This window comes from Tribolium castaneum, chromosome 5 (genome assembly GCF_031307605.1).
Source record: "Tribolium castaneum strain GA2 chromosome 5, icTriCast1.1, whole genome shotgun sequence".
Classification (NCBI taxonomy): domain Eukaryota; kingdom Metazoa; phylum Arthropoda; class Insecta; order Coleoptera; family Tenebrionidae; genus Tribolium; species Tribolium castaneum.
The window spans coordinates 8,556,604-8,575,583 of NC_087398.1; the positions used below are offsets into that span (position 1 = coordinate 8,556,604).

General features: G+C 33.5%; 4 protein-coding genes across 5 annotated transcripts; 3 read left to right on the forward strand and 1 right to left on the reverse strand.

The window, feature by feature from the left end:
• Positions 1 to 1,317: 1,317 nt before the first annotated feature.
• On the reverse strand, positions 1,318 to 5,084 carry Tmtc4 (Transmembrane O-mannosyltransferase targeting cadherins 4). Of its 2 annotated transcripts, none has more exons than XM_015980037.2 (10): positions 4,896 to 5,084; positions 4,615 to 4,841; positions 4,196 to 4,565; positions 3,927 to 4,139; positions 3,674 to 3,876; positions 3,449 to 3,629; positions 2,096 to 2,412; positions 1,905 to 2,052; positions 1,563 to 1,860; positions 1,318 to 1,513 (listed from the first exon to the last, which is right to left on the reverse strand). In XM_015980037.2, the coding sequence occupies exons 1-10, from the start codon at positions 4,896 to 4,898 to the stop codon at positions 1,386 to 1,388; spliced, it is 2,088 nt and encodes a 695-aa protein (XP_015835523.1). In that variant the 5' UTR covers positions 4,899 to 5,084; the 3' UTR covers positions 1,318 to 1,385. The 2 variants fall into 2 exon arrangements, with proteins under 2 accessions (XP_015835523.1, XP_008193321.1); XM_008195099.3 differs by having other exon boundaries at positions 1,905 to 2,046; positions 4,896 to 5,078.
• Positions 5,085 to 7,105: 2,021 nt separating this feature from the next.
• On the forward strand, positions 7,106 to 8,797 carry LOC662255 (uncharacterized). Its single transcript, XM_968366.5, has 5 exons — positions 7,106 to 7,262; positions 7,551 to 7,800; positions 7,925 to 8,058; positions 8,109 to 8,258; positions 8,389 to 8,797. Exons 1-5 carry the CDS (start codon positions 7,205 to 7,207, stop codon positions 8,538 to 8,540), a joined length of 744 nt encoding a protein of 247 aa, XP_973459.1. The 5' UTR covers positions 7,106 to 7,204; the 3' UTR covers positions 8,541 to 8,797.
• A 1,869-nt stretch (positions 8,798 to 10,666) lies between these two features.
• LOC662220 (uncharacterized) lies at positions 10,667 to 15,946 on the forward strand. The gene is made up of 8 exons (XM_064356613.1): positions 10,667 to 10,844; positions 11,018 to 11,258; positions 11,311 to 11,444; positions 11,500 to 11,649; positions 11,777 to 11,932; positions 14,988 to 15,116; positions 15,171 to 15,536; positions 15,584 to 15,946. The coding sequence occupies exons 1-8, from the start codon at positions 10,769 to 10,771 to the stop codon at positions 15,883 to 15,885; spliced, it is 1,554 nt and encodes a 517-aa protein (XP_064212683.1). The 5' UTR covers positions 10,667 to 10,768; the 3' UTR covers positions 15,886 to 15,946.
• On the forward strand, positions 13,087 to 14,423 carry LOC135266397 (protein takeout-like). Its single transcript, XM_064357069.1, has 5 exons — positions 13,087 to 13,247; positions 13,458 to 13,698; positions 13,748 to 13,881; positions 13,935 to 14,084; positions 14,137 to 14,423. The coding sequence occupies exons 1-5, from the start codon at positions 13,169 to 13,171 to the stop codon at positions 14,301 to 14,303; spliced, it is 771 nt and encodes a 256-aa protein (XP_064213139.1). The 5' UTR covers positions 13,087 to 13,168; the 3' UTR covers positions 14,304 to 14,423.
• Positions 15,947 to 18,980: the final 3,034 nt, after the last annotated feature.

The following is an 18,980-nucleotide window of genomic DNA, read 5'->3' on the forward strand; positions in this document are numbered from 1 at the left end:
TAATTTTTTAATGTAATGTGGACACAAGGAAAACGATGGTTTTATCGATAAAAAATATTCTAAAGGTGAATAAGTTTTACCACTTTCTGTAAAAATTTTCAATTTAGTGCTGTTATAACATCATCTGCTGTCGTTATCCGCTAGGGTTTGCTTATCAATGCATCTGATAATAGAGGTCTTAATTATATTAAATTAAATCAGTGAGTTGTTTATTTAAGTTTTTGGATTGTCGCTTTTCTCTCTTTTCGAAAGGTTAAAGTTTTACCTAAAAATTTATCATTCAAATGAAAGAATTTGAAATTTAAATTTAGTATTAAAGTGGGTTCTTTGTGCCTACATAAATAATTTTTTTTCTTATGTTTTCCATATCCAAACTTTTTTTTATTTTTGTTCTGTGAAAGTTTTATAGTTTTTAAGCATGGAATCGTCCGAAATGAGCCATTTTTATCCAAACTCTAACATAAATCGTTGTTTCCTGCCAGAATTTTTTTAGTAAAAAATTGTCAAAAATGAGTTTTTTATCAAAACTTGTGCATAAACCGTTATTTTGAGCGAGAATAAAGCATTTTTACTCTGTTCTATGAGAGTTTTTTCGTTTTTAAGTATGAATTTGTCCAAGATATGAACTATTTTCTTCCAAACTAGTGCATAAACCGTTTTCTTGAACTAGAAATAAAGCGTTTTTCAGTTTGTTCTATGAGAGTTTTCTCGTTTCTAAGTCCAAAATGAATCGTTTTTACCTGAACTGGTTCATAAACCGTTCTTTTGAGCCAGAGTAAGGGCGTTTTCAAGCTGTTCTAGGGAAGTTTTCTTGAACTTAAATAAAGAATTGCCCAAAATAAGCCGATTTTATCCAAACTATAACATAAATCGTTATTGTCGGACAGAATAAGAAATGTTCAGCCACTTCTTAAAGAATTTTCAGCCACTTTTTAAAGAATTTTCAGTCACTTCTTAAAGAATTCTCTTGTTTTTAAGCGAGAAATGATCCAAAATCAATCGTTTTTTTTTTCAAATTAGTGCATAAACTGGTCTTCCGATTCTTCCTTTTCATCCAAACGATAACATTAATCGGTGTTTTTTTTTGGCTTAAAATGTTGAGGTAGTTTTGATCGGTAATAGTATTTATACGGATTATAATTTATTTAATTTCGAGGTCATAGTTTTGTTATTTTCCCTCAGTATTTCTTCCGAAACTGGAGCTTGTTAGACATCGAGTTCATCATTCACTCAGTTAATGAACTTTTAATATTGATTAGCTTTGAAGGTCGCTATTATTTATTCAAGTGAATTCGTGGAAGCACAAAAAACACCAAAAACTCTCAATCCTTTATTCGTTCAGTACCACACAAGTTAATCAGATACAAAAGTATTTATTGCCTGCCTCAATCTTGAGCATTCACCAATTTGCGAAGATTCAGTTCGGTCGTTTTCATATGGGGATCAATCTGAAGTGCCTTTTTATACATCTCACGAGCCTTATCAACTTTACCCCATCTGTGATATAAAACCCCTGCAAATACCACCGATAATACTGTTTGCCAGCCACTAGTCTCAAGTACCTAAATTCGAGTGGTAGAGAGCGTTGTTTGGATTCAAATTGATCGCTTCCAGAAAATGACTTTCGGCTTTTTCGAACCGCTGGATTTTCCCCAGCGTGTTGGCAAGACTGAAATGCAGGGCCGGGGATTTCGGGTTGTGGATAAGGGCGGTAATTCCCAACTCTAGCACTTTGTCGTATTGTCTCATACTGTCCAGGAGCACCAAGGTGTTGCTCCAAGCCGCCACGTGCGAAGGGCGGTAAAGTACGGCCATTTCCCACGCGTCCAGAGCCTCGTCGTTGCGCTTTTGGTCCAAATACTGGGAAAAAATAGAGGGGAACAAAACGTAAAACACGGACTTACCAAATTGCCCAAGTTGTAATAACAATCCGGGTATTTATTCCTGAACTTGATCGCGGTTTTGTAGCAATGCTCGGCCTCCTCGGTCCGATTTAAATTCGTCAAAACTATCCCCAGATTCATCCAAGCGGCCGCGAAATTTGGCCTACAACTGCTTTTATTAACTCAAAATTTTTCCAAAAATTTGGCACAACCTAACATCAAGTGCTTTGCGGAGCAAGGCTTCGGCTTCGCCAAACTTCCGGTCTTCACGCAATAAGTTGGCCAAGTTGTTCATCGCCTGTTCGTAGTTCGGGTTGAGCTCGAGGGCTTTTTTATACTCGGATAAAGCCAAAGTTTTGTTGTTTTGGTCGCCGGCTATTTTGGCGATGTTGTAGTGCACTTTGGCATTGAGAGGACACACATTGAGAGCTGAAGTGAACAGTGTTTCCTCTCGCAGCCATTCGAAGTTTCGTTGAATTGAGCGAAGGGTAAAAATGACACAAACTGTGTAAAATAACACAACTACAGTCTGAAATGAATCGGAAATGGTATTGTAGTTATTATTACAAGGTACAGAAACCAGTCAAGCAAACATTTCAATTCTGTTACGAAGAGAAATAAACGGTCTTTTATCACGAATCTTTTGTGTTTTTTCTCTATTTACTCCTTAATTTTTTATAGCAACAACTGATTTTGCTTTAAACCTTAAAAAATGAATCTTTTTTTGTACAAAAGCCGTAGATACTACTCTCTGCATCAGCTAAAATTAGTTTCAAATATACAGGATGTTTTAGCTACACAACCAACTTATAATTTTTTAAAATGGAACACTTATTGCATTTTTAGACGTAGCTGTTAATATTGATGATTTTGATATAAAGTTGTATTGGTCGTATCTGCTTAGTTTTGACACAATGTGATTATAAATACAAAAAATAGGGTTCTTAAAATGTTTAAGTTATTCAACTTCCAACAAACTTCCTTATGTTTTTATCTTTTTGATTGCACTGAGCTAAAAAATACATACTTAAAATTTCTTTAAGTACTTTGTTACTATCTTCTTTAAAGTGGTGAGAGTCCTACTTTTCCAAATTTTTTTGTTTTTATGTAATAATTAAAAAAAAATATATTTCAAAAATTAAGCAAAATCGCCCAATAACAATTAAGTTATTGGCTTAATTAAAAAAAAAACATAAGTTTGTATTGTAGCTACTTTTTTGTAGCTAATTTCCTCGAAAACGCTTAAGGCATATTCAAAGCGCAACACAAATAATACGAGTGCGAAAACACATGCTTTAAGTTGGAGGGCTATCGTTATGCAACGAGCGTATGCGAGTTGCATACTTAGATACCCGAGAACTTTAAACGTTTACGCATGAGTTTTTCAATTTTTTTTATTGGAACATTTTAATTTAAAACACGTTGCTGTGGAAAGCGTGTTTTAAAATAGTAAAAACACGTTGCTATGGGAAACGTGTTTTAAAATAGTGTTTATAATCTAGTATTCAGAAGGCTTAAAATGTAACCAGCAAAAAAAATGTTTTTTGTAATACATAAAAAATTACCGTTTTGTGACTAGGAGCAAAAGACTGGATTTTTTTTAAACCGATCACAACCAGTAGACAAAACCCAGCGCTAGGTAATAGTAGAGTACGTTCAGCTATCACAAACCCCACTTTCAGGAATAAATTTGAAGCTGGTAAAAATGGGAAAATTATTAAACCAAGTGCCATGGTTTTAGCGTCCCTGGAAGACTACTTTAGTGTTTTCCCTGAAAAAAGTCTTCTTACAAGAATCTGTTTTCGACGACTTTTTTAGCCAAATGATGCACAGATATGAGGGTAATTATCCAGAAAATCAAGACGATCAGTATTCTTTTATCCGAGATTCTTTCAATCAAAGGTATGCACCCCATAGACCAGTCAAAACACAGCCACTGTGGCCACAACAAGAGCAAAAAATTCAAAAAATAAATATAGTTGTAGGAAAATATCTGCAAATTAATTGATTATTCAGTGTTGGTGGTCACATAATGGTTTTTACTCTAATAAAAACTTTGTCGGCATACGCAGCTGGGTTATCGATGCTCGTAAAAGTAGGGCCTTCGAAGTTCATAATTTTAAACCTATAAAACAAAATGACTAATCCTGTCACAACCAGAGTCGCAGTACGTATAAAAAAATAAATATTAAATATGTCGCACCAATCTTTCCTTTGTTTTTTCAACAAAAAAAGATCATAAACAACACAAACGCCCTAAAATATTAACTCAATTAATTACTATCGTGTGGTTAAGTGGAAGCGCAAATTACCAAAACAGTTATCGCCGTTTCTTTACATAAGACAGCAGCCGCTGTGGTCACCACAACGATACAAAGTAACACAAACGATTTTTTGCTAATTGCTTTATCATACAATAATATCACAATGAAGAATAAAATGGAGCACAAAATATCGGCCCTGCCGACGAGTCCGGCGACACACTCTGTGTGAATGGGGTGGACTGTGAATAACAAGCTTGATAAATAGGCAGTGTCGTCAACGGATTTTTGAGTTTTCTTTTTGCGGAGAAACAATTCAAACACGGGAATGGTGAGTAAACATAACAGTCCGTAAAGAATCACATTGGTTGCGTGAAATTGGAATGCGTCTAGTTTATTATTGGAATATAAAACGTTCAGTCTGGAAATTCCATTAAACTTCGTTTGAATACTCGTCCAGGGGTACCTACCTATAAGACAGAATAGTGAGAGGTCTATAGGACTTGTGACTACTGTTAAGCGAGATATTGCTGCCCCAAAAGTCGTTTCGGAATATCTCGTTTAGTGGAATGTAAGGCATCACATCTTTGTTTTTGACTATTGCTTCGGTGTCGTCGAAGACGAATGAGCCCCAGAGTGTATTGCAGTAACAAATAAACGCCGCTACGGAAATTGTGATGTATTTCTTAGATTTTTCCTTAAATTTAGCTAGAGTTAGCCGAAGGTGTTGGTTCTGGTGCGATCTAAGTACCATTTTAGTCGGGCTTCATTTAATAAATTGGAGAAATTTAAAATTTTGTTTTATTTCATCATTTGTTTGATGGTTGTCAAATTTTTTAACCTCACAAAGTGTTTTGTAATGCGAGAAGCGTGAAAGCGTTACTGAAAATCCCCACGTTTGAAATTTACAGCCGCTCATGTAAGTTGTGCATATGGATGTATTGGGCTAAAGAAGAACACATATTTGGGTTATTGGAATTTTATTACATCTTTGTATTTTAAATAACGAGATTTCAACATTACTGACTCAGATAAATAAGAAAGTAATAGGCAACCATCAATCTGCATTACGAAATTGTTAGTTGCAGAAGTAGAAAAATAATTTTTTTTGAAATAAACATTTTTTTAGAATGGGAAACGAAAGACAAAATAGAATAAAACGAAAAGTATTGTTATGATTTAGAATACTAGGGTTTAGTTAGCAAAAAAAAATCGTTTAGTTTAAAAGAAAGACAAGAAAAAAATTCACTTCATAAGAAAAAAAAATTCTGACAAAACTACTACATAGTGTTGTTATATGGTTGTAAAAATGCAGTTTCTATGTTTGTTATAATATTACTGTAATCTAAATTAAATTCCATTTTTGTATAAAAAATAAAAATAAAAAAAAACATTTGATTCCAAATTTTTCTTCACTCTGTCTAAATGGATTAACTTAAACAAAATTAAACCTGTTTATTATTTGTTCTGTAAGCATTATTATTTGTTACCCTGACCGACCCCTATCAGGCCAGAAGTTTTTTTTAAGTTGTAAGTGTGCAAGGATCTTGAGAATAGACCTTTCACTTTTATTTAAATTTAACAAAAGCCATTTGAACAATTAGACACTTCTGCGATGGATTTTATTAAACGAAACTAGTTTAAGGTAATCTTCAAGACCGACTGCTCGAAACGCCAATATAATTATTCAAAGATCAAGGATGACTACTCGTCTGTCTTTTAATTATTGTTACAGGGTGATATGATAAGAAGTCTTATTAACATTAAGCGGCAAATCCAATCTAATTTTGGATAAACCTTGCGCTCTTTTAATATTCACATTGCAACTAAAAACTGTTCAGCTGAGCATTACAGTGTTTATGTTTATGTGCAACTTCGTTAATTATAATTACGTACACTTAAATCATTAAATATATAATGACAACGTAAAATAAAACATGTTGAGTTATGAATTACTTATTGAATATTTTATTACTTCCTGCAAAAATTTGGTTTCAAACGTGTGAAGGAAGTCGTTTGAATTATTAGAAAATATATTTTCCAATAATTTCCGACAATTTAACTAATAACGTAGAAAACTACTCGGTGAATGACTTCACGATAGATATTCATTAATTACATAATTTAGGTTTACACAAACAGAAAAAGTTTCCAATACAATGCATACATGTGTTGTGCCTCGAATAATTAAAATTACTTGATACATATTATTGCTGGCAATGGCAGTACATACAAGTTTTTTTCTTTAAAACTTATCTAATACCCAAGACGTAGATTACCTGCTGTCAACATCCATTTATGTTTTTCAGCTTTAATTTATTTACTTATTCATTGCATTAAAAAACAATACTTAAATCCACAACGCTATTAATAGACGTTTTCTTTTTATAACAATAAATAGCCATTCACAATAACAATAATCCTCAAAAGGATTGAAAACCAAAACCAAAATTTAGAAATTACATGACACAATTACATGACTATTGTTATCCAACAACCACGAAATGAAAAATTAATGCGTTCCTCCTTTTCGACAGACTTGCATCTTTCACAAGCAAATTTCAGCAAACGTAATTATGGGGGAAATTATGACAAACCTAAATGGAAAATAAACAACGCGGTTTCAAAACAGCGACTAATGACCTTTCTAAATATCATGAGTGTAACAACGCAAAGGGCACTTCCCTCCGAATTTTTTAATCTCCAACGAATTTATCTCCTCACACTTTCTTCAGTGCGTAACAGGATGTAGCTACTTCCTGTACCAAAATTTTGGAATTATATAATATCCTCATTTAAAAATTCCATTAGGGAAAAACTGCAACGATTTATTAAAATAAGTCGGAAATAAACAATTTTGCTAAATAAATGAGAGCAATTAACTTAATGAAAATGACGCCAAAATTGGGATTAATACGCCAGTTTTGATGCTAATTGATGAGGCGTAATGTCCCGATACTGATAGTAAAAGTGTAGTGGTGGGAGCCTGGAGGTAGGAACTTTTCCTTTTTATAAAGGAGCTTATATCGGAGGTTTGCGTCGATTTATTTATTTACAAACATGAAGTACCTTGTGGTGGTGTGTGCTCTGGTCGCGGCCTCCCAGTGCAAAGTTTTGCGTAAGTATTTAACGACTGAAAAAAACTTGTTTAAATTGTCAGAGGCAAAAAATCGTACCCGTTCGTGCCGGCCGGGTACTTTCTCAATTTTTCTGTACATAAAATATACTTCTTTTATTATAATACTTCTCATCAAATTTTTCCTCTTTCGTTAAAAATTCTGGAAAAAATGTGCTAAATTGTTAATTTTTGTTGTAAATGTGAATATAAAGGTTCAGTACCGTTAATAAAAAAAGTAAATTGCTGAATAAATTTCGGAACTTTCTCGAGTGATGTAATATTTTTCAGCCGAACGCGTCTCGAATTTATTATGCAGCCGAAATGACCCCGATTACAACGCTTGCACTCGCAAGGCCTTCGAGAAATCCATCCCTGTCCTGGCCAAGGGAATCCCCGAAATCAACCTGCCCCCCTTCGACCCCCTCGAACTGCCCTTCATGTCCGTAGACAGGACCATCAACGAACTCGTCAGCATCAAAGCCGTGATGAAAAACATCAAAGTCCTCGGAGCCACCAACATCGTAATCGAGGACACCAAGTAAGATCAAAAATTATGCAACACCTTACATATACCAACAATGAATAAGGTCAATCAACTTGATTTTCTAATACACTTTCTCGCGGAAGATGTTGTGCTTCCTTGACACGAAACTGGGTTTCAGAGCCAACCCTCACAACTACACCGCCGAAATGAGGATCACCCTGCCCTGGACCCACCTCGACATGGACTACGACGTCGTGGGGCAGCTCCTTATCATCCCTCTGAGGAGCAAGGGATTTTTCAGCGGCAACTTCAGTAAGTTGCTTCGAGTTGCGAAATATGTGTGTGTGAACTGTAATTTTCAGCAAACACGCAGATATATGCCAAAGGAAACCTGAAGCTCGTTGACAAAAACGGAGTCAAGTATTTCCAAGTCGATAAGTACAACATGAAAATTAGGGTAGGGGACGGCGAAATCAAACTTATTGCGGACAATCCCGATCTTCAGTTTGGAGGTAATTGTTGTGCTCAAAAATCACCTTCAACTCTGATAAAATCCTTGAACGATCGGAAAAAAATTATGCAAATCAAAACAAATAAAACCACTTAACATTTATTTTTGTCGTAACTGGATGTTTGTTACAGCCGACCTCATTGCCAACTTCTACAATGAAAACCCGCGTCGTGTGATGGACGCCGTGAACCCAATTTTCGTCGAGACTGCGACAGATTTGTACAGGGTCATTTTGAACCAAGTGCTTGCTACTATTCCCGCCAAAGAATTGTTACCTGAATAAGAATTTTTTTATTTCGTCTTTGGTAGTTTTAGTGTTTTTATTCTGTGGAAGGTTTAAATGTTTAAGTTTGATACAGACATTGGACTTTGAGAGTTGATAGATAAAACCGTTCATAATGGACGACTCAGAATTCAAAAATTGCTAAGTACTTTATTTACTGTGTTTTCAAATTTAATAAATTTGAACCATTACTCTTACGTGGTACCTAATACTTTTTAGGATTTTTATATGTACTTAATAAATGGCTAAAACAGTAATATGAGTTTTAATTCGCCTTTTTAAGTGTTTGGACAAGACCTAAAGATGAAAATCCGCTCGGAAAAATTATGTTCACAATAAAAATATGAGTGATATGAGATCGCATTTTTAAGTGTTTGGACAAGAACAAAAAATTAAAATAAAAAAACAGAGCATATATTAAGTTAAAATCATTTTTGAGAGGTTGTCTAAATTATGAGCTTTGTTCACTCAAACTAACAGTCGTTGTGTATTGCTGGTTGCAAATCTTCAGAAGGAAATTTACACCAAGATTATTAAACATATTTTGGCTCTGGTTTTTGAGTATTTTTCGCATAGAATTTTTAAACTCCATATGTAACAATAGACAAACTTCAACAAGTGCAAAAAAAAGTTAAGTTGATCTGACCTGACCTAAGACAATAGATATGGGAAAATTCTCGATGATTATTTTAGTGTGTGAATAATTTTAGCTCCTTGGTTTATTTCAATTACATGACAAATGCAGAAAAATGTGTGTTCCAATGCCAGTTGTAATATTATTTCAAACTGTACCTCTTTTTTTTAATTAATAATATTAATTATTATTAAGCAAAAAATCGAAGATAATTTGGTCGCCTTATTTATCCGAGAATTTACAAATCTAATGGGTGCGTATGCTCTGAGCGAATATTTACTTTCTAAGTGAAATATTTAAACCACCTACAGATCAACTGCGAATATTAAATATCTCACGTATTCGGCTCAGTAAAAACAAAAAATCTTAACTGGGTCAAGAAACTGAAAGTAAATTTGCCAGCTGAAGTGAGAAGAGAATCATAAATCCATTTTTAAGTTGTTGACCTTTGAGTTCTTTCTTCCTGGTGGCAACAAATGATTCAAAGGAACAAGAATCCCTAATAGATATAAAAATTTGAATGCTTTTCATTGGTTCCATTTAATGCATTTATTACTTTCTCTTCGTCAGATGGCTCAAAAACAAGATTTAAGAATCATACGACCAATGAGGAACATTCATCTTGCGTTTGTATTATGTACTGTACATACTTTGTTTTTGATTAGTTAGGGATTTTTTAATAAAGTGATAAAATAAATGGGTGATATGGACCCCTACCATTTGCTTAGCTTGTTGTCTTGTTTCGTAATTTTGCGTTTTCTTATTTATCTGAAGTTGTAGGCTTTTGCAAACCTACTTCCATCCACAGCAATAACGTAATTTTCGTAACAACAGGTTTCGTTAATTAGACACATCTCGTAGATAAAAATGTTATTTTCTTAATCGTTTCAGTTTAAATTCTAATCTGGACAATATTAAATAATAATAGAAAACAGGTTTACATAAATAACTGCGCTGTTATTTAGCGAGATAATTAATGTAGACCCGTTTTGTTGCTTTTACTTATTGAAGTAACAAATTTGAGAAAAAAAAACAATAATCTAAATCACTCGATTTGATAAACACCCCTGCCTAAATTTAGATCCTTAAGATTGTTTGTAACTACGTGTATCCCAGGCATATAATTTAAACAACCGAAGAAAACATATAATTAAGTTTGTTATAACAAACATGAAATAATTGTACCCCAGTTATTTCGTCTTATACGACAAATCAGTACTCGAAAATTGTTCAAATTCTTGCATAATATTTCCACAGTTGAGGAATCACGAGTCTGAAAAGCAAACTTCTTTCCCGAGTAAATAACTACAAAATGTTATTTACTTGAAGGTTAACAATGTTGCATCCTCTATTAATTTAATGCAATGTTTTATTTAACTTTTCTTTTTTTACGTTTTTAAAAGCGCAATTGTTTGTCGTTTTGCTAATTTGACTAATTAATTTTCGTTAAACCCATAATTTGTGTTATAATTTCGAAATAACCACTACCAAGGCGCTCCTTCATTGTATCGAGTAACATTGGTCGAAACATATAAATTTCTCAATAGCCATTTCAAGCAGTCTGTCGTCCAGTCCTTAGCTGTTCATCACAAATATGCATTTATTTAGCAAAAGTATTCTCATTTTTAGTGTCTTTTTCACCATCTCTGAGGCAGTCATCCACGATCTGCGTAAGTGAAAAATATTTATTTCGTTGGTGAAATGTGACGTTTGTGCATTTTGTGAAAGTGAAACAAACAGTATTTATTAACCTTGCATAAGATAACCGCCCTCATTTATAATATCACTCGGGAAAATATTTTTTTCTTAAATTCGGGCTCTAATTAATATTCATAAATTCTAGCTTCCTACTTTCCAAGATGTAAGCGTTACGACCCCAAATTGAGCGAATGTTTGCTAAAGGCGACCGAAACCGTCAAACCCTACCTTATCAAAGGCGTCCCCGAGCTCGGAGTCCCTGCAATTGAGCCCTACGTCATCCCTGAAATAACCCTAGAACAAGGCACTCAAGCCCTAAACTTTAAAGCTTTGCTCAAAAATGTCGTCGTTAAAGGATTAGGAAGCTACAAGTTCTCGCAATTTGAGTGAGTCTCCTTATACAATTGAAATGTTAAACCAAAATTTTAATTTTCAAAGCTTTGATGTTCCAAATTTGCAATGGTTCTGTAAGGCTACCATCGATAACATGGACCTGACTGGTGACTATACTGTTACTGGGAAAATTCTCTTAGCTCCCATTGAAGGAAAAGGGAAATTTGTGGCCGGAATCGGTATTCTTTATTCTATTATTCATCAAGTCTTAAGTTTAGTGATTTTTTTTTAAAGCTAATTCGAATATCACGGCGTATCAGAAAGTTGAGTATGTGAAAAAACGAGGAAAGGATTATGTTCGTCCTGTTAACACCACTACAACTATCGAAGTAGGGGGTCCAAAGGTCCATCTGGATGGGCTTTTTGACGGAAATGAGGAACTAAGTGAGTGTTTACTTGAAATAAAATCACTGTTCAGCCTTGAATTAATTTTTGATAACAACAGAAAGTGCAAAAATAACCTTATTAGTCCGTGTAATTATGTTATTGTTATAATGTATGTTTCTTACAGATAGGGTGACTAATACCGTAATTAACGACAACGTTAATGAGCTATTTGAGGATCTGAAACCGGTAATTCAACAGATCATTACGAATATTGTAGAGCAGTGGCTGTTTAGAGCTCTGGAGGATAATGTGCCCTTTGATAAGCTGTATCCAGTAGATTAGAATTAGATAATTATAAGAATAGGTTACGAACGTTTTGTTATTAAAATTTATGTATTTTTGTACGTATGCACAATATACATTTGATAAAAAACTGTTTCACAATTATTGCCCTTCGTCTAGACCTAATTTCTACAGCTACATACATTTGTAGTAAGTGATAACACATTTCATAAAACCACCAAATATTATGTCTCTAAAGTACCTACCTCTAACTTTGGATACATGCCTATATTAATATGTAAATAATCAATTACTTAATTCAAATTAAAAAATGCATCTAGATATTTGTCATTTCCTTGCTCTTAAAGTTGCTCCAAACAGGTATTAGACAGAAACATATTAGTCTTTTTTAAAGTTTTTTACAAAAGAAAGACTATTTCAAATCAAGCTTAAATAACAATTATGTCAAATAATAAATTAAACATGCTCCGGTGTTGAAGGTTACTTAAGTTATTTAATTAATCGAAGATACGTCTGCAAGGAATATGATAAAAAACCTTTGGGATAGAGCGGCCAAAATTAGGTTCATTACTTTGCATTTTTAGGAACAGTACAAAACAATAGTAAGATTATTTAATATACAGGGTGAGTATGTTAAAAGATTTTAAACTGTAACTCAGAAACCAGCGTTTGCTAATACACATTTTATTTGTCTCTCTGTGCATGCAATTTTTTTCAAAATTTTTCTACAATTATTTCTTGTAGTTAAAATTAATTAATTAATCTTTTAACGTTTTAATTATTTTTAATAATAATCTTAGACAAGCGATGCTTGCATTAGGTTTTGTGAAAGAATTACGTAAAAAATTGTCGCTAGCCTCTAAAAAAGAAACCCCAAAAAATTTATTCATTCTGACAACCTAATTCAAATTAGTTTAATTAGCAATGAGTTTTTATTGTGTTGCCATTTAGTTTACTTCGCAAAATTATGATTAATTCTCGAATTAATCTGACAATTTTTCCACTTAAATAATTTTGACAAGCAAACAAGGTGATTCTCCAACGCGAAGCAAACCCACATCACCTCGTTTCCTTTTAGGTACAAATTGTTATTTTCCATGATAATCTTCACAAAAAACTAAACCTGTTTACCTCTTCTTTAATACACAAGTACCCAATGAAAGACATTGGCGATGATTAAAATTGTGGCTGAAGGGCAAGTGGTGGTAGTCGCTTATATAACGCATTCTTCAATTCGAACTTTATTCCAGTAGTGACAATAATTGTTCTAATCATGTTGTTTAAAAAACTACCCATTTTTGTTATCTTATTGTTCGCCAATATTTGTGTAATCCTCGGCGAGCGAGATCTCCGTAAGTCACATTTTACAAATTTTATTTTTGTGATTTAAAATGTTGAATAAAAAATCAGTCAAGGTGAAAAATTCCCGTTTTAAGGTTAATTAATACAATTGATTCACCGTGTTTTGACTCAAGGTTTGCAGTGTACTTTTCTTTAACTTGACATTTTTAAATAGTCCAGTGTCGTTTATTTTGTTTTTATTGTAAAATAAAAAAATTCAGCGGCGTACTACCCGAGATGCTACAGAGACGACCCGGATCTCAACCAATGTCTTCTGAACGCAACTGAACAAGTGCGACCGTTCCTACAAAAAGGTGTTCCTGAATTAAATGTTCCTCCAATTTCCCCGTTCTATGTTCCTGAAGTGAATCTCCAACTCGGGACGGACTCTATTAGTTACAAATCGTCCCTTACCAATGTTACAGTAACAGGATTGGACACTTATAAGTTTACAAAGTTTGAGTAAGCAATAACTTTGAATTTGATTTTTTCTCTAATTGCCAAATGTAAGTTTCGATGTTAAGAAGCTACTCTTCACTGGGGCCGTTACTATGGGCAAGATTAATATTAAAGGAAACTATTCTATCAAAGGGAAAATTTTAACAGTGCCCATTGAAGGTAAAGGACAATTGGACACAACTGTAGGTAATAGTTATTTAACCCAAAATTGCTAGCCACTAGTTTAATTTTTTATTCAGTTAGTTCGAATGGAAGTCTTGTACAACAAGCAAAATTGGTAACCAGAAGAGGCAAGACTTATCTAGAATCGGAGAAAACCAAAATACATATTGACGTTGGCGAAGTTCAGTCGAAAATGGATGGTTTGTTTGATGGAAACGAGGTTTTAGGTAAGATTCTTTCTTATCACAAAAAGTATCCGATGAAATATTGAATTTGTAGCCAAAGCTGCCGACAATGTAATTAAAGAGAATTTGCAAGAAATTGTTGAGGAAGTTAAACCTGCAGTTGAGGAGGTCTTTACGCAAATTATGGAAGGGATTTTGTTTAAAAGTGTCTATAGGATACCTTACGAGAAGTTGTATCCCCTTCATAATCAGAAATCGTGATCTGACTCTTTAAATAATAACTTATTGGCTGTGCCAAAAAAAGAACATTTGTTTTTATTTATTGATTCACAGTTAAATTTAATATTTATTTGTTATTTTATAAATAAAAAATACAATCGATATTTTGTTTTTATTGCTTATGTTTGAAATCACGCTTCAAGGATTTTTAAGTGAATGGCGGATTACGTCATTTCTACAAGAAAATTTTAATACAGTAAAATTAAAAATTCTTTCTATTCAACGTTTAATAGAATAGAATAATGCAAAATTCCTGTAACGGTTTCATCATAAAGTCTTGAATTTCTGTAGTTAACTAAAACGTAGAATAAAGTATAAATACATACTCGTATTTACATAAACCTAGATATTTTTAAGTTTAAGTCAATATTCTTGACGCTATGACCATTGTTGCTAGTAATTTAACTGCAAAATACATTACGTAGTAGAAACTAGCGGAATAAATTGGAAGAAAAAGAAATTGATTCACTCATTATTTCTTACGTCTTATCGGAATTTATTAGAAAAAATGCTTTCATTTTGATTTAGGTTTCGACTAAAAACATCAATGTGTTTAACATGTTTGCCAAAATCACACACCAAACTCGTAAAATCACACTTCTGTTTGCAAACCTCTTGTTTTTCTTAGTAAACCCTCATCAAAATTTACACTGAGGAAGAGCTGATGGTCACGTACAATTCGCAAAGACATAAATACTGCGTTTGCCAATCTTTTCGTATTTTTCGTAAAGATGTTATTATACAAAGCTGCATTTCTTTTTGTGATTTGTTCCACTGCAACTTCAAAGCGCTTTCGTAAGTTGGTAGTTTTTTTTTCAATTTACTGGTGTTTCATAATTATTTTTCAAGCATCGTATATAAATAAGTGCTACCGGAACAATAACACCACCAAAACGTGCTTCACTGAAGCTGTTTACACACTAAGAGCTCATTTCAAACGCGGAATACCGGAATTCAGTTTACCTCCCATGAATCCCTTAATCCTCCCGCAAGTATTACTCGAAAATGAAGACAATTTTAACGCTGAGTTCAAAAATGTTGAAATTTTTCACCTCGATCAGTTGGTCATCCAAGACATCGGGTTCAATTTAAGCAGAAATGAATTTGAAACGAAATTAATTTTCCCAAAACTGAGAATCAAGTCGAATTATCACGTCAAAGGACGCATTTTGTTTTTCGAACTTGACGGAAACGGACCAGCTGACGGAAACTTTAGTAAGTGTCTCACAGTATTTTCAAACGAATGAAATTTGAAATTGCAGCTGATGTTCAAGTTGAAACGAAATTGCAAGGACGACGGTACCAGAAAGGCAGCAGAGAATATATCAAGTTTTGTAAAATGGAAGTTAAGGAATCCGTCTCTAAAGCACATTTCAGGTTTGATGGGCTTTTTAAAGGCAATATGGAGCTTACAAGACAAATGAATCAAATCGTTAATGAGAATGTTGACGAGTTTTTGACTGAACTCCAGCCAGCTATTCATGTAGCGATTGAGCAAACGGTGCTGGCCTTGGTTGGCCGAATTTTCGACAAATTTTCAATACAAGAGCTGTTCTTAGACTAGCTGACTTGTTGATCATAAGACAAGTAATTATTGTATAATAAAGTAATATTTCTTTTGGTAATTAACCATTGCTTGTGTCCCAACATTTCGTTAAGCCACAATTAACACCAAACCAACGGCATGTAAGAATGTATTCTTCATTAGATATGTTTGTATAACAAAATAAAGCTGTTTAAAATAATAACAAATAGACATACTGATGTCTTAGTAAAAAAAACAGGCAATGATTTTTGTTTCAATATAAAATGGAAATACTAGCATGAAGAATATTTTTTCAGTGACTTTATCCAGCTTTGGGACTTGGGAAGGAAATAATAATAATTTTTAAGGATTTAATTATTTTATATATTTCATTTGAGGCGTTACAGCTTATGCTGAAAGTTGAAAATTATTCATTATAATGTGCATTTTACGTTATTTTAAATGGGTTTCCTTAGGATGCTTCATTTAAAAAAAATCAGGCCAGACTTATTTTTACAGTGGGTAATAAAACGCAGCTAAATTTTCACATTATGGTTTATTAACTCTACTATATTCAGAAAATGGTAGGCTTAAAAGCCACCTCATATGATCTACCGATCATCATCACATCATTAGTTTATTCTTATATTTAATTAATAATAAACAATAGGTAATATATCAATAATTAGTTATCATAATATGTCTACAAGACATAACGTGAACATGGAAATTTGACAAAATGTTTGACCACCTTTAAAAATAAGGAAAACAGAATGACGAATGGGTTCATGGTGATAATAAAATGTATTAAACGGGTTACGTATTCATCAGCGCGTATGGCACAATTTGACAAAACAAACCTCAAGTAAATAAAGGCAAGGACAATCGGCATATTTCTTATATAATAATAATGTAATGTAATCACACACTTTATCAAATGTATTAGTTCACCCACTTCAGGGACAGGCATGCAGAAAAGTATCTCCAAGCGGTAAAATGGCCCCCAACACAATGATATTTTCATATAAGTTATATAAGAATAAATAATTTTTAACATCAACACTCATTGAGGCAAAAACCAAAGACATGTCATGTGGCCCTAGTAGAACCAAACAACTTCCTCCTACATGCCTGTCAAACATTCAATAATAAGGAGAAATCATAAATCCAATATCGTAATTATGGTTGTTTAAATATCATGCATACACCCATATTTACTTATTTTACCATGTACGTTTATTGATCATTAGATAGAATAATATTTCCACGAATCTTTATTAGTTATATTTTTCAAAAAATAAGTGTGACATTTCTGCACTGTTTCTCCTTATTTCTGAATAACCTCGCCTCTCCATAGGATACTGCAAATAAATTCCTAAAATTAACTCACCACGACCTTCTCGTTCACTAACATGTAGTACTCATTAAAATATAGTCGAAGATTCAATAGCACTCAGGGAACGAGATTTCGTGGAAATGCTTAACAGAGCTGCCAAAAAACAAATGCAGAAGGCCTGGGCCTGATGTGCGTTTGTTTTTCAACAGACGGTGCAAACAACTAGTTGTCTGCGTTATGATGTGACTTAAATAACAATCGTTACTAAAATATCACAAAATTGTTGTTGATAAAATGAAAAAATAATGAGCCACTATATACAAAGTATATTTATACAAATAGTAGTATTGTATTTGATTAGCAGATTTTAAAAAAGTTTTCTTCCATTGTGGCTCATATAGAAAATTCACTCTCTTTATTTTCAGGTAATTTTATCAGATGTTTAAAAAATATATCAATAACAACAATTAGAGTAAAATGGGCAGCCTGCTGACCTGATTATCGCGCAGGTCGTTTCTACTTTAGGATAAGAAGTCTCCCATAACAAAACACGCCAGCTTCGTCAGTTACCAATAACAAAATATAAATTAACAAAACATAATACGTAAAAACATACCAATAAAAACTACTCTACTTAAAAATTTAACAGTAACTGACCGGTTCAAAAGAATCGTAACTACAACAGAAACCAAAGCTTAATGAAGAGTATAAAATCACATTGTTTACAAGCAAAGCTCGAGGCATTCAGCAATAGCCGCATAAGCATAGCAAGGTTTCAGACGATCTAAGCAAACATATGCGTAAATGATAGTTTCCCTCGCTGTTGACACATTACGTAAAAAACGAAACCAAACCACTTAGACACAATCATATTGATATATCGTTACGAAAAAGACTTGTAAAATGTACAAATGCAGGATTTGGTTCAGCATTTTATTTTCTATACATAATGTGTAAACAGCATCGTTGGTGTTCATTCTCTTATGTTTATATTGATTTTGCTGAGGAAGAAGCAACACTCTAGAAAGGACGCGATATTCAAAAAATCACCACATGTTGTTTAAATATTTGGTATCATCAACAACAACCGAAAGAATTTAACCGGTGGGTACTGTAGAAAAATATGGAAGCCAAACTGGATAAGAATTTTCTGTTTTCCCCATCCCTTAAACACGCGAATTTTTGTGGTTGTGTAATAAAAGCTCGGGTCTGCAAACTTCAAAAAGTAACTGCGGGATTCTGACCAAATACTCATGCGTATGAATAAATACCGCTAAAGAACAGCAAAATCTATAACTATATTAAGTGTAGAACAAGACGTAATCTTGATCTAGGGACATGCAGGTTAATATATCATATGTTAGGAAAATTATTCTAGGTTATTCATGGACTATATAATAATAAAGATAATATATAATAATAATAATGCAGCTTGTGTACCGTACAGACACGTATAAAGCTACCGAGATCTGCAGACGGGACCTAGAAGGATGCGCTAGTTATGTGGCTTAATTCGAGAACAGCATTTTGAGAGGCTGCAGATCGATCAGCAGCGGGAATGGCAGAGGGCGCAACACAAGAGAAAAGCTAATGTAGCAAACGATGCAAATGCACTAAGCAAAGCAGAGACCCGCGCTTCGTCTGTGGAAGCTCACATTTATCGTGATATTAAAGGGAAAGACCTGGGTAAACGAAATTCAGGTAATGAGTCGGTTTTAATACCCAATTTGATCGCTAGCTTCACTAAATGAATTATATACATCAAGTGGCTCACGGCCCGCATCTAGAACAAGTCCCA

Bases quoted from the DNA above. Each gene is read 5' to 3' on its own strand.
- Tmtc4 (XM_015980037.2), bottom strand. The intron at 4,140-4,195 runs GTAATTTGCGCT...TTAATATTTTAG, and splicing joins AAACGGCGATAACTGTTTTG to GGCGTTTGTGTTGTTTATGA. The intron at 1,514-1,562 runs GTACTTGAGACT...TGGTATTTGCAG, and splicing joins TCTCTACCACTCGAATTTAG to GGGTTTTATATCACAGATGG.
- LOC662255 (XM_968366.5), top strand. From the start codon at position 7,205: ATGAAGTACCTTGTGGTGGTGTGTGCTCTGGTCGCGGCCTCCCAGTGC. The intron at 7,263-7,550 runs GTAAGTATTTAA...AATATTTTTCAG, and splicing joins CTCCCAGTGCAAAGTTTTGC to CCGAACGCGTCTCGAATTTA. The intron at 8,259-8,388 runs GTAATTGTTGTG...TGTTTGTTACAG, and splicing joins TCCCGATCTTCAGTTTGGAG to CCGACCTCATTGCCAACTTC.
- LOC662220 (XM_064356613.1), top strand. From the start codon at position 10,769: ATGCATTTATTTAGCAAAAGTATTCTCATTTTTAGTGTCTTTTTCACC. The intron at 11,259-11,310 runs GTGAGTCTCCTT...TAATTTTCAAAG, and splicing joins TACAAGTTCTCGCAATTTGA to CTTTGATGTTCCAAATTTGC. The intron at 11,933-14,987 runs AGAATTAGATAA...GGAAGAGCTGAT, and splicing joins TAAGCTGTATCCAGTAGATT to GGTCACGTACAATTCGCAAA.
- LOC135266397 (XM_064357069.1), top strand. From the start codon at position 13,169: ATGTTGTTTAAAAAACTACCCATTTTTGTTATCTTATTGTTCGCCAAT. The intron at 13,699-13,747 runs GTAAGCAATAAC...GCCAAATGTAAG, and splicing joins TATAAGTTTACAAAGTTTGA to TTTCGATGTTAAGAAGCTAC. The intron at 13,882-13,934 runs GTAATAGTTATT...TTTTTTATTCAG, and splicing joins ACAATTGGACACAACTGTAG to TTAGTTCGAATGGAAGTCTT.